The sequence below is a fragment of the Zophobas morio genome, unplaced genomic scaffold, assembly GCF_036711695.1.
Source record: "Zophobas morio isolate AGI-343-1 ecotype UQ-CSIRO unplaced genomic scaffold, CSIRO_AGI_Zmor_V1 ptg000021l, whole genome shotgun sequence".
NCBI classification, from domain to species: domain Eukaryota; kingdom Metazoa; phylum Arthropoda; class Insecta; order Coleoptera; family Tenebrionidae; genus Zophobas; species Zophobas morio.
Genome location: NW_026972126.1, coordinates 22,237,630 through 22,249,518, shown reverse-complemented (window position 1 = coordinate 22,249,518; position 11,889 = coordinate 22,237,630). Strand labels below are relative to the sequence as shown.

The 11,889-nt window shown below is 30.7% G+C and overlaps 2 protein-coding genes across 4 annotated transcripts in view; one reads left to right on the top strand and one right to left on the bottom strand.

Moving 5' to 3' along the window:
- LOC135132499 (2-iminobutanoate/2-iminopropanoate deaminase-like) overlaps nt 1–11,889 on the top strand; it is a 167,345-nt gene that overhangs the window by 7,896 nt on the left and 147,560 nt on the right. The window lies entirely within an intron of this gene.
- Nucleotides 5,996–6,989, bottom strand: LOC135133114 (membrane protein BRI3-like). Its single transcript, XM_064061380.1, has 2 exons — nt 6,556–6,989; nt 5,996–6,503 (listed from the first exon to the last, which is right to left on the bottom strand). Exons 1-2 carry the CDS (start codon nt 6,626–6,628, stop codon nt 6,322–6,324), a joined length of 255 nt encoding a protein of 84 aa, XP_063917450.1. The 5' UTR covers nt 6,629–6,989; the 3' UTR covers nt 5,996–6,321.

The window sequence follows — 11,889 nt, the reverse complement described above, 5'->3', positions numbered from 1 at the left end:
TAATTCGGGTTTTTTCGGCTGTGTTTAGTGTACTGCACGAAATCTCGATTGTATACAAAAAATTATTGTAATCTGTGAACAACCTTGGCATACAACACGAGCAAAGATGTTTAAAGCATCAACCTAATTTTTAAATCGTTAGATCGGTTAATACAATCAGAAATGAAGTGGCTAGTTGTATAATGGACACACTGTACATTGAAACATCTGTGACGCAATTTAGATAAAACTTCCCTCCCCTAGTGGTTATAATTTTATGTAAAGATATACAGGGTGGCGATTTTTACCTTTTCATGGTTGTGACCGTGGCAGGGTTAAATTTGTGAAGACTACTTTACGTTGTGGGAATCGATATTCCGAGTTAATTTACACCGTTTAGAAATAACTGATTTATTATTAATATTAAGTCAGACAAACTAAAAAGAAAGAAAGTGGGATCAGACGCCAAACACAGCGTTCTTTGATTAATTTTTCAGAATGAATTTTGTTGTTTGTTGTTTTCTACTAAAACGGTAAAAAAGGTGAATTTTAAGTTTGATGGAATTTTTTAAATCCCTGAAAATTGGCAAGAGAAATAATATATAATAACAATATTTTAGCGTGATGTTGACTCGTTCAATCAGAATATCTTTTTCAAAAATATTTAAATATATAAAGCATAATATAATTTGCATTAAGTAATGAAACAAGAAATCAGGGAACAAATAAATATAAATCCTCAAAAAGTAAGATTTTTTGGCAACTTTTCCTAAAGCAAAATTTTCCAAAATCCTACCGATCACAATTTCTTTGGTAGCTTTTACCATTTTTCCAAAATCGTTCTTAAAATTTTGCATTTTTTAGAATTAAATTTTTTTTTCAAATCGAATATTCTTAAATCTTGCAAAGGGAGCATAAACACGCCATGTCTTTGAAATCAGTATAATGAAATCTATGTCTCAGAATTTTAAAGAATTTTCTGGCCACTTTTTCAAAAGCAAAATTTTCAAAAACCCCACCTACAAAAATTTCGGTCAATTCTCGACAATTTCGGTCGATTTTCAACAATTTTCACAGTCTAACCAAACACATTGATTTATAGATTTCGACCTCCAGATGTTGGTTTCAGACCCATTTCTTCGATAACTCCTACCGTTTTTCTACAATCGCTAATTGTTAGATATATGGCGATATTTTTCCAAAATCTTCTACCAATAACACGTTACATTTTTGGAATCAGTGCGCCGAAATCTATGTCCCTGAATTTTTTAGTAATTTTCCGACAACATTTTCAAAAACAAAATTCCTCAATACACTCGCCTTATGAAAATTTTGGCTCATTTTCGACTATTTTTGAAATTGAATGAAAGACATTTTCTTGAAGATTTCGACCTCCAGATGCTACTTCGATAATTCCCACCGTTCTTTTAGAATCGTCAATTGAAATAAGGCAGTTTTTATGATTTTTCAAAAAACTTGAACTCCAAACCGAACTACATATTTTAAAATTTTGCCCCGAGGCCGTAACACGATATATTTCTAGAATCAGTGCGTCGAAATCTATATCCCTGAATTTTTTGGAAATTTTTCGGCAATTTTTTCAAAAACAAAATTTGTCACTATGAAAATTTCGGTAAATTTTGGACAAATTTCGTAATTCAACCAGACATTTTTTTCGGGGCCATTTCTTCGATAATTCCCATCGTTCTTCCAGAAACGTCAAGTGAAATAAGGCAATTTTTACGATTTTTCAAAAAATTTGGATTCCAACCCGAACAATTCCAAAATTTTGCACCGGAGCCATAAACAGGCTATATTCTTAAAATCAGCGCGTCGAAGTCTATATCCCTGAATTTTTTAGGATTTTTTCGGGAACTTTTTCAAAAACAAAGTTTCTCAGTATTACGAAAATTTTGGCCCATTTTCGATCTTTTTCGAAATTCAACCAAAGATATTTTCTTGAAGATTTCGACCTCCAGAAGCTATTGTCGGGCCAATTTCGTCGGTACCTTCTACCGTTCTTCCAGAATCGCCAATTGAGATATGGCAATTTTTTTGATTTAAAAAAAAAATGGATTTCAAACCGAATAATTCTAAAATGTTGTCAGGGACCATAAAGACGCTATATTTTTAGAATGAGCGCGTCGAAATATATCTCCTTGAATTTTTTAGGAATTTTTCGCCATCTTGATAAACAAAATTTTTCAATACGAAAATTTTCCTTTTTTGACCATTTCTAGAGTTCAACCAAAGACAATTTCTTGAAGACTTCGACCTCCGGCACCATTTCTTTGATAACTCCTACGGTTGTTCCAGAATCGCCAATTGAAATACGGCAATTTTTATGATTTTTGAAAAAAATTGGATATCAAACCGAATATTTCTAAAATCTTGTACCGGGGCCATAAATACTCTGTATTTCTGGAATCACCACGTCGAGATCTATATCCTAGAATTTTTTGCTAATTTTTAGGCAACTTTTTCAATATCCTCCTCTTATGAAAAGTTCAGCCCCTTTTCGTCCATTTTCTTCAACCAAAGATATTTTCTTGAAGATTTCGACCTCCAGAAGCTACTTTCGGGCCTATTTCTTCCACAATTGCCACCATACTTCCAGAAACGTCAATTGAAATAAGGCAATTTTTAAGATTTTTCAAAAAATTTGGATGTCAAACCTAAGAATTCCAAAATCTTCCACCGGGGCCATAAACACACTATGTCTTTAGAATCAACGTGTCGAAATCTAGGTATTCGATTTTTTTGGAAATTTTTCGGCAACTTTTTCAAAAACTAAATTTCTCAAAACACCCCATAATGACAATTTTTGGCCCATTTTCGACCATTTTCGACCATTTTCGAGATTCTACCAAAGATATTATCTTCAAGTTTCGACTCGAAGAACCCACTTTCGGGCCCATTTCTTCGATAATTCCCATCGTCCTTCCAGAAACGTCAATGAAATAAGGTAATTTTCATGATTTAAAAAAAAAATTAGATTTCAACCGAATAATTTCAAAATTTGGGACCGGGGTATTAATTCACTATATTTTTGGAATCAGCGCGTCGAAATCTATGGCCCTGAATTTTTTGAGAATTTTTCGGCAACTTTTTCACAAACAAAATTTTTTTTTATGAAAATTTCGGTCCATTTTCGACCATTTCCGAAATGCAACCAAAGATATTTTCTTTAAGATTTCGACCTCCAGAAGCTACTTTCGGCCCATTTCTTCGATAATTCCCACCGTTCTTCCAGAAACGTCAATTGAATAAGGCGATTTTTAAGATTTTTCAAAAAAATTGGATTTCAAACCGAATAATTCCAAAACCCACTACCGGGGCCATAATCAGGGTATATTTTTGAAATCAGCGTGTCGAAATCTATATCCCTGAATTTTTTGAGAATCTTTCGGTAACTTTTTCAAATACAAAATTTTTCAAAACCCTCCTTATGAAAATTTCGGCCCATTTTCAACCATTTTCGAAATTCAACGGAAGCCATTTTCTTGAAGATTTCGTCCTCCACAAGCTACTTTCGGGCCCATTTCTTCGATAATTCCCACCGTTCTTCCAGAAGCGTCAATTGAATAAGGCAATTTTTAAGATTTTTCAAAAAAATATGATTTCAAACCAATTTCAAAATCTACTACCGGAGCCATAAACAGGGTATATTTTTAAAATCAGCGTGTCGAAATCTATATCCCTGAATTTTTTGAGAATTTTTCGGTAACTTTTTCAAATACAAAATTTTTCAGTACCCTCCTTATGAAAATTTCGGTCCATTTTCAATCATTTTCGAAATTCAACGAAAGCCATTTTCTTGAAGATTTCGACCTCCAGAAGCTACTTTCGGGCCCATTTTTCAAAAAAATATGATTTCAAACCGAATAATTCCAAAATCTACTACTGGGGCCACAAACACGGCATATTTTTGAAATCAATGTGTCGAAATCTATATCCTTAAATTTTTTGAGAATTTTTTGGCAACTTTTTCTTTTAAAATTTTTCAATGAAAATGAAAATTTCGGCCAATTTTCGAAATTTAACTAAAAGCATTTTTTGACTTTCAGAAGTTAGTTTCAGCCTCATTTCTTCGATAGTTGATATCATTTTCAAGGTTAAAAAAATTTAAAAGTCTAAAAACTGAAGAATGGAAAAGTTGAAAAATCGAAAATTCAAATAATCGAAAATCAAAAATCCGAAAAATCGAAGAATTAAAGAATTGAAAACTCGAGAGTTTGAAAAGGAAACACATTGAAAATTCGATTATTACCGAAAAACCGAAATTTCGCAAATCTGGAAATCGAAAATCGAAAAACCGTAAAATCAAAAATTCGAAATCGAGATTTCGAAAAATCCAAGAATCAAAATATCGAAAAATCTGAAAGTCGAGAAGTGGAAAAATCGAGAAATCAAACCGTCGGAAACTCAAGAAATCTAAGAATTGATTAATTAAAAATCGAAAATTTAGAAACGCCAAAAATTGAAATATTGAAAAACCAAAAAATTTAAAAATCCAAAAATTGAAAAATCGTAAAATCGAAATCTTGGAAAATACAGAAATCGAAACAAACAAATTTCGACAATTTTCGAAATTTTACTGAAGACAGTACTTATGGATTTCCACCTCCAGAAGTTATTTTCGACCTCATTTTCTCGATAACTCCTATCATTTTTTCCATCACCCAGTGATATATTCCATTTTTTTTTGATAAAAAAAAACTGTTTTCAAACTGGATATTTTTAAATCTTGCACCGGGAGCATAAACATGGTTTCTTTTTAGAATGAGTACAACGAAATCTATATCCCAGAATTTTTTGAGAATTTTTTCGCCACACTTCTACGAAAATTTCGGCCAATTTTCAAAATTTAACTAAAAGCATTTTTTGACTTTCAGAAGCTAGTTTCAGCCTCATTTCTTCGATAGTTGATACAATTTTCTTTTATTCCTAAATATCCAAGGTTAAAAAAAATTAAAAGTCTAAAAACTGGAGAATGGAAAAATTGAAAAATCGAAAATTCAAATAATCGAAAAACAAAAATTCGAAAAATCGAAGAATTAAAGAATTGAAAAGTCGAGAATTTGAAAAGGAAACAAATTGAAAATTCGATTATTATCGAAAAACCGAAAATTCGCAAATCTGGAAATCGAAAATCGAAAAACCGTAAAATCAAAAATTCGAAATCGAGATTTCGAAAAATCCAAGAATCAAAATATCGAAAAATCTGAAAGTTGAGTAGTCGGAAAATCGAGAAATCAAAAAGTCGGAAATTTAAAAAATCTAAGAATTGATTAATTAAAATATCGAAAATTTAGAAACGCAAAAATTGAAATATTGAAAAATCGTAAAATCGAAATATTGGAAAATAGAGAAATCGAAACACAAAATAATTTCGGTCAATTTTCAAAATTTAAAAGCTTTTTTCGACTTTCAGAAGTTAGTTTCAGCCTAAATGTCCAAAAGGTTTTCAAATAATACAAAAGCCACAATGATCTTAAAAAACCAACGATTTTAAGAATCTAAGAGTTGCGAGTTGGAAGATTTTGGAATTTTTGATACTCATGTGCACCAAAATGGAAAAATTTGATCTTTAAAAATGAGCATTTTTCGAAATTTCTGGGAACGGTTTTAGAAGATGAATTTCGAAATTAGACATTGATTTTAATATCAAAAAATCTGTATTTGAAATTTGAATTTTAATCGTACAGATTTTTGGTTCTAAGTGTACAAGAGCCTGTTTTCAAATTCTGCAATCTTTTGACACTTTGAAAATAAGGACTTCACACTTGTTCTCCGGCCTAATCAATAAGTGTACACAATAGAGATAAACTGACCTTTTAGTAAAACTTGGATATTTTGACCATACCGAGCGAAAAATTCCCACTAACCCACTTCGAGTGGACTTAAAAATTCTCCCCGCCCCTCCTCAAACCCACCCCCCATCGCCAAGAACTCAAACCGCTCCTACAAAAACTCGAACTCGTTTAGAAACTTCCAGCATTGATAAAATCGGCAATGATGCCACTTGAATAAATCAATGAACAGCGCGCATCCACTTTCTGTTTCCCTTTGTCCCGAGTTTCTCTTCATTGATACGCGTCGATTTCCCTGAGCATCTTCGCCGCTTTTCCCGACCTGGAGCAGCACTCCACTCGAAACTGTCATAATCGGCTCCGTTACTCCGAGCACCGAACGAAAATGGTGAAACCGGCGAGTTCAAGCGCCCGCAAGTGGGTCAGGATCAGCCGCACTACGCACCCGATTAGCGTCCGCTTGAAAAGCAGAAACTCGCTTTCCACACTGAGCAGAATTTATTTGATACAACCTACAAAAATATCTACGCTAAAGCCCCTCGTTGTAGCCGCACTTGTTGCACTGCTTCGAGGAGAGGAGGTAGCAGCAGAGGAGGCCGCAGGGGAAGCAGACGAGCCAGAGGAGGCCGCACTTGGTGTACTTCCTCTTGACGGTGCCGACGCGACACACGGGGCAGTTGGCTTGGAGCTCCAGATTGGTGCTCTGGGTCTCTGGAAAGGGACAGAGGGGGTGAGGGGGCTGGCGGCGGGGCCGGGGGCGTACCCGAGGGGTCCGGGAGCGTGTCTGCCTGCGCGGCGGTCTCCTCAGCTGTTGGCATGTTCGTCCGGGAACCCATGGCGCTTTTTGCTCTTGGGAGCCGCGAAGGGGGACAAACTGGGTCTGTGGAGAAGTCGGCCTTTGGTGCTGGGTTTAGTGCTGCAGGTCATGGAGCGGTCTGGGTTTGATGGGGTGTTGCGGCATTTTGAAGGACAGGCGACTTTGACAACGGATTGACAACGGGCTGTCAAAATGCGGGAAAAAGGAGGTTGAGTTGACAATTATTGTCCGTATTGGGGAAAATTTGGTCGAGCAGGAAGGCTACAAGTTCGACGAATTGGTAAAAGAAAAAGGATCTCAAGTTGTGGATCTAAAAAGTGATGGAAGTATCTAACGTGGGTTGGATAACTTAACGTCAAATTGTTTGTCTAGACAAATAAAAAAACTGGAGCACTCTCCTGGTAATTTTTTTGGAGTTTTTCCACTACCAAAATTACTAAATTTTTTCAAAAACGTACTAAATTCACTAACTTGTTATCTCTAGATATGGGTAGTTTGATATGTCGGAATTTCCAGAAAGATCTTCTGGTATGTTTAAACTGAAGAGGATTCTTTCTCTTACAATAATGTGGATAAAAAAAAATTCCCTGGCTCTTGGTAGTAAAACCCGCATCTGGAAAAATTTGATTTTGCAGTTTTTTTCCCCTATAAAGTAAATAATAACTCCGAAATTGAAAAATTGGAATATCGAAAAGTAAAAAAAATTAAAAAATCGAAAAACTGAAGAATGGAATTGAAAAGTTGGGATATTAAGAAGTAATTGAAATGTCTAAAAACTGAAGAATTAAAAAATTGAAAAGTCGACAAATCGAAAAGGAAACAAATTGAAAATTCGAAAATCGAAAAACCGAAAATTCGAAAATCGAAAAGCCGAAAAATCTAAAATTCGAGATGCCGAAAAATGGAGAAATCTAAAATTTAGAAACGCCAAAAATAAAAATATTGAAAAATTGACAAATCCTAAAATTGAAATATGGGAAAATAGAGAAATCGAAAATTCGAAAAATCATACAGCGAAAAATCGAAAGTAGAAAGATTGAAAATTCGGGTGTCAAAAATCAAAAACTCGAGAGATAAAAAAATCGAAAAAAGTAATAAAATAATTGACAAATCTAAAAGCTGAAGAATGGACAAATTGAAAACCGAAAAGTAAAAAAATTGAAAAGTCTAAAAACTGAAAAATTGGAAATTGAAATATGTAATCAAATATTGAAAATTCGGAAAATCGAAAATTTCAAAAATCGAGGAATTAAGAAATTGAAAAGGAAACAAATTGAAAATTCCAATATTGAAAAATCGGAAAACCAAAAATCAAAATATAGAAAAATCTAAAAGTCGAGAAATCGAAAAATTGAGAAATCGAAGAGTCGGAAAATCGAGAAATCGAAGAATCGATTAATTGAAAAATCGAAAATTTAGGAACGCCAAAAATAGAATTATTGAAAAATCAAAAATTTTCAAAATCGAAAAGTCTTAAAATTGAAAGATCAAAAATTGAGAAATTAAAAAATCAAAAAATTGAAATGTATAAAAATTGGAAAATCGAAAAATTGAAAAATTGCAACAGAGCAATTGGAAAATTCAAACATTGAGAAATCGAGAAATGGAAATAGCCCAAAATTTAAAAAATGAAGTGAAAAATCGAAAAAATTAAATATACAAATTGAAAAATCGAAAAATTGAAATTTTAAAATTGAACAATCGAGAAACTGAAAAATTCCAGAACTGAGATATCGAAAAATTGAAAAACAAGAAATGGAAAAGTCGAAAAAAGGTCTAGAAAAATTTAAAAATCGAAAAATCGAAAATCGGAAAGCCGAACAATCATAAATTCGAAAATGAGATTTCGAAAAATCCAAGAATCGAAATATTGAAAAATCTAAAATTCGAGATGCTGAAAAATGGGGAAATCTAAAATTTAGAAACGCCAAAAATAAAAATATTGAAAAATGAAAAAATATAAAAATTGAAAAATTGAAATATGGGAAAATAGAGAAATCGAATAATAAAATATCCAGAAATCTAAAAATCGAAAAACCGAAAATTTTAAAATTCGAAATCGAGATTTCGAAAAATCCAGGAATCGAAATATAAAAAAAATGAAAAATCTGAAATCGAAAAATGGAAAATTCCAAAATCGAAAAATCCAAATTAAAAAAATTCCACTGTCGAAATTTTTAAAATGAAAATATCGGCAAATAGAGAAATCGAAAAATGAAAGACTTACAGAATCGTAAATTCTAAAAATCAAACATCGAAAAATTGAAAATTCGAGTGTCAAAAATCGAAAACTCGAGAAATAAAAAAATCTAAAAAAATAATAAAATAATTCAAAATTCGGAAAATCGAAAATTTCAAAAATCGAGGAATTAAGAAATTGAAAAGTCGAGAAATCGAAAAGGAAACAAATTGAAAATTCGAATATTGAAAAATCGAAAAACCAAAAATTTGGAAATCTAAAAATCGAAAAACCGAAAATTCAAAAATTCGAAATCGAGATTTCGAAAAATCCAGGAATCGAAATATAAAAAAATGAAATATCTGAAATCGAAAAATCGAAAATTCCAAAATCGAAAAGTCTAAATTAAAAAATTTCATTATCGAAATTTCGAAAATAAAAATATCGGAAAATAGAGAAATTGAAAAATAAAAGAATTAAAAAATCGTAAATTCGAAAAATCAATCATCGAAAAATTGAAAAGTAGAAAAATTGAGAATTCGAATGTCAAAAATCGAGAGATAAAAAATCGAAAAAAATAATAAAATAATTGACAAATCTAAAAACTGAAGAATGGAAAAATTGAAAACCGAAAAGTAAAAAAATTGAAGTCTAAAAACTGAAAAATTGGAAATTGAAATATGTAATCAAAAATTGAAAATTCGGAAAATCGAAAAGGAAACAAATTGAAAATTCGAATATTGAAAAATCGAAAAACCAAAAATTTCAAAATTTAGAATTCGAAAAACCGAAAAAGTTAAAATTCGAAACTGAGATTTCGAAAAATGCAGGAATCGAAATATCAACAATGAAATATCTGAAATCGAAAAATCGAAAATTCCAAAATCTAAAAATCTATATTAAAAAAATTCCACTGTCGAAATTTCGAAAACGAAAATATCGGAAAAAATAGAGAAATCGAAAAATAAAGGAATTAAAAAATCGAAAATTCGAAAAAATCAAACATCGAAAAATTGAAAAGTAGAAAGATTGAAAATTCGAGGCTTGAAAGTCGAAAACTTGAGAAATCAAAAAATCGAAAAGTAAAATAATGGAGAAATCGAAATAATCGAATAACTGGAATTGAAAAATCGGGATATTGAGAAGTAAAAAAATTGAAATGTCTAAAAAGTGAAGAATTAAAAAATTGAAAAGTTTAAAAACAGAAGAATGGAAAAATTGAAAAATCGAAAATCGAAAATTCGAAAAATGCAAAATTCGAAAATCTGAAAATCGAAAAACCGAAAAATCAAGTTCAAAATCGAGATTTTTAGATCGAAGAACCGAAATATAGATAAAACGGAAGTCCAAAGTCGAAACATCGTAAATTCCGAAATTGAAAAATCTAAATTAAAAAAATTCCACCATCGAAATTTCGAAAACTGAAAATTTGAAAAATCGAGAAATCGAAATATCAAATCAAAAAACCTAAAATTAAAATATCGAGAAACTGAAAAATCCTGAATTAGAAAAATTTTAAACATTAAAAAAAACGACAAATCAAAAAAAACGAAAAACGGAAAATTAAAAAAATTGAAAAATCGAGAAATTCAAAATTTCTGTAACTGAAATGTAGGAAAATTGGGAAATCGAAAAATTGAAAAATCGGAACATCAAAAAATTGTAAAATCGAAAAGTCGAAAATATGAGAAATTGAAAAATCGAAACATCGATCAATTGACAAAATTATTAAAAACAAAAATCGGGAAATGGTAATATGAAAAACATCGAAATCTCGACGAATCGAGAAACTGAAAAATTGATAAAATTGAAAAATATAAATAAAAAAAATTGGAAAATCGAAAAATTGGAAAATCTAAAAATCGAGAAATCGAAATAGTTCAAAATCGAAAAATTAAAATTTGAAAATTTCAGAAATTTAAATAAAAAAAAATCGGAAAATCGTAAAATGAAAAATTCGAAACATCGAAATCTCGATAAATCGAAAAATTGATCAAACTGAAAAATCGACAAATTGAACAATCGAAAAACTGAAAAATCAAAAAATTGAAAAGTCGAAGAAAAATTGAGGAGTCGAAAAACAGAAAAATCTTCAAACTGGAACAACGAAAAATTGAGATGTCGAAAAATTGAAAAAGGACAACTGGAAAAATCGAAAAATTAAAAACATGAAAAATCGAAGAAATTCAAGAAATGAAAATCTGAAAATCGAAAAATCGACAAATCGAGAAATCGGAAAATCAAAATATAGAAAAGTCTAAAAGTCGAGAAATCGAAAAATTGAGAAATCGAAGAGTTGGAAAATCAAGAAATCTTAGGATCGATTAATTGAAAAATCGAAAATTTAGGAATGCCAAAAATGAAATATTGAAAAATCAAAAATTTTCAAAATCGAAAAATCTTAAAATTGAAAAATTAAAAATTGAGAAATTAAAAAATCAAAAAATTGAGATATTCGAATATCGAAAAATTGAAAATTACCAAAATTGAAATGTATAAAAATTGGAAAATCGAAAAATTGAAACATTGAAACAGAGCAATTGGAAAAACCAAACATTGGGAAATCGAGAAATCGAAATAGCTCAAAATTGAAAAATTTTAATTTAAAAAGAAAATCGGAAAATCAAAAATGGAAAATTCGAAGTCTAGATAAAACTAGATATCTCAAAAATTGATAAAACTGAAAAATCGAAAATTTAAATACAAATTGAAAAATCGAAAAATTTAAATTTTAAAATTGAACAATCGAGAAACTGAAAAATCAAAAAATTGAAAAATCGAAGAATAATTGAGGAATCGAAAACGAGAAATTCCAAAACTGGAACAACGAAAAATTGATAAACAAGAAATGGAAAAGTCGAAAAAGGTCTGGAAAAATCGAAAATCTGAAAATCGAAAAATCGAGAAATTGAGAAATGGGAAAATGAAGATATGGAAAAATTTAAAAATCGAAAAATCGAACAATTGAGAATTCGAAAAATCGGAAAATCAAGAAATCTAAGAATTGATTAATTGAAGAATCGAAAAGAAACACCAAAACTTGAAATATTGAAAAATCAAAATTTTTAAAAACCGAAAAATCGACAAAGCGAGAAATGGGA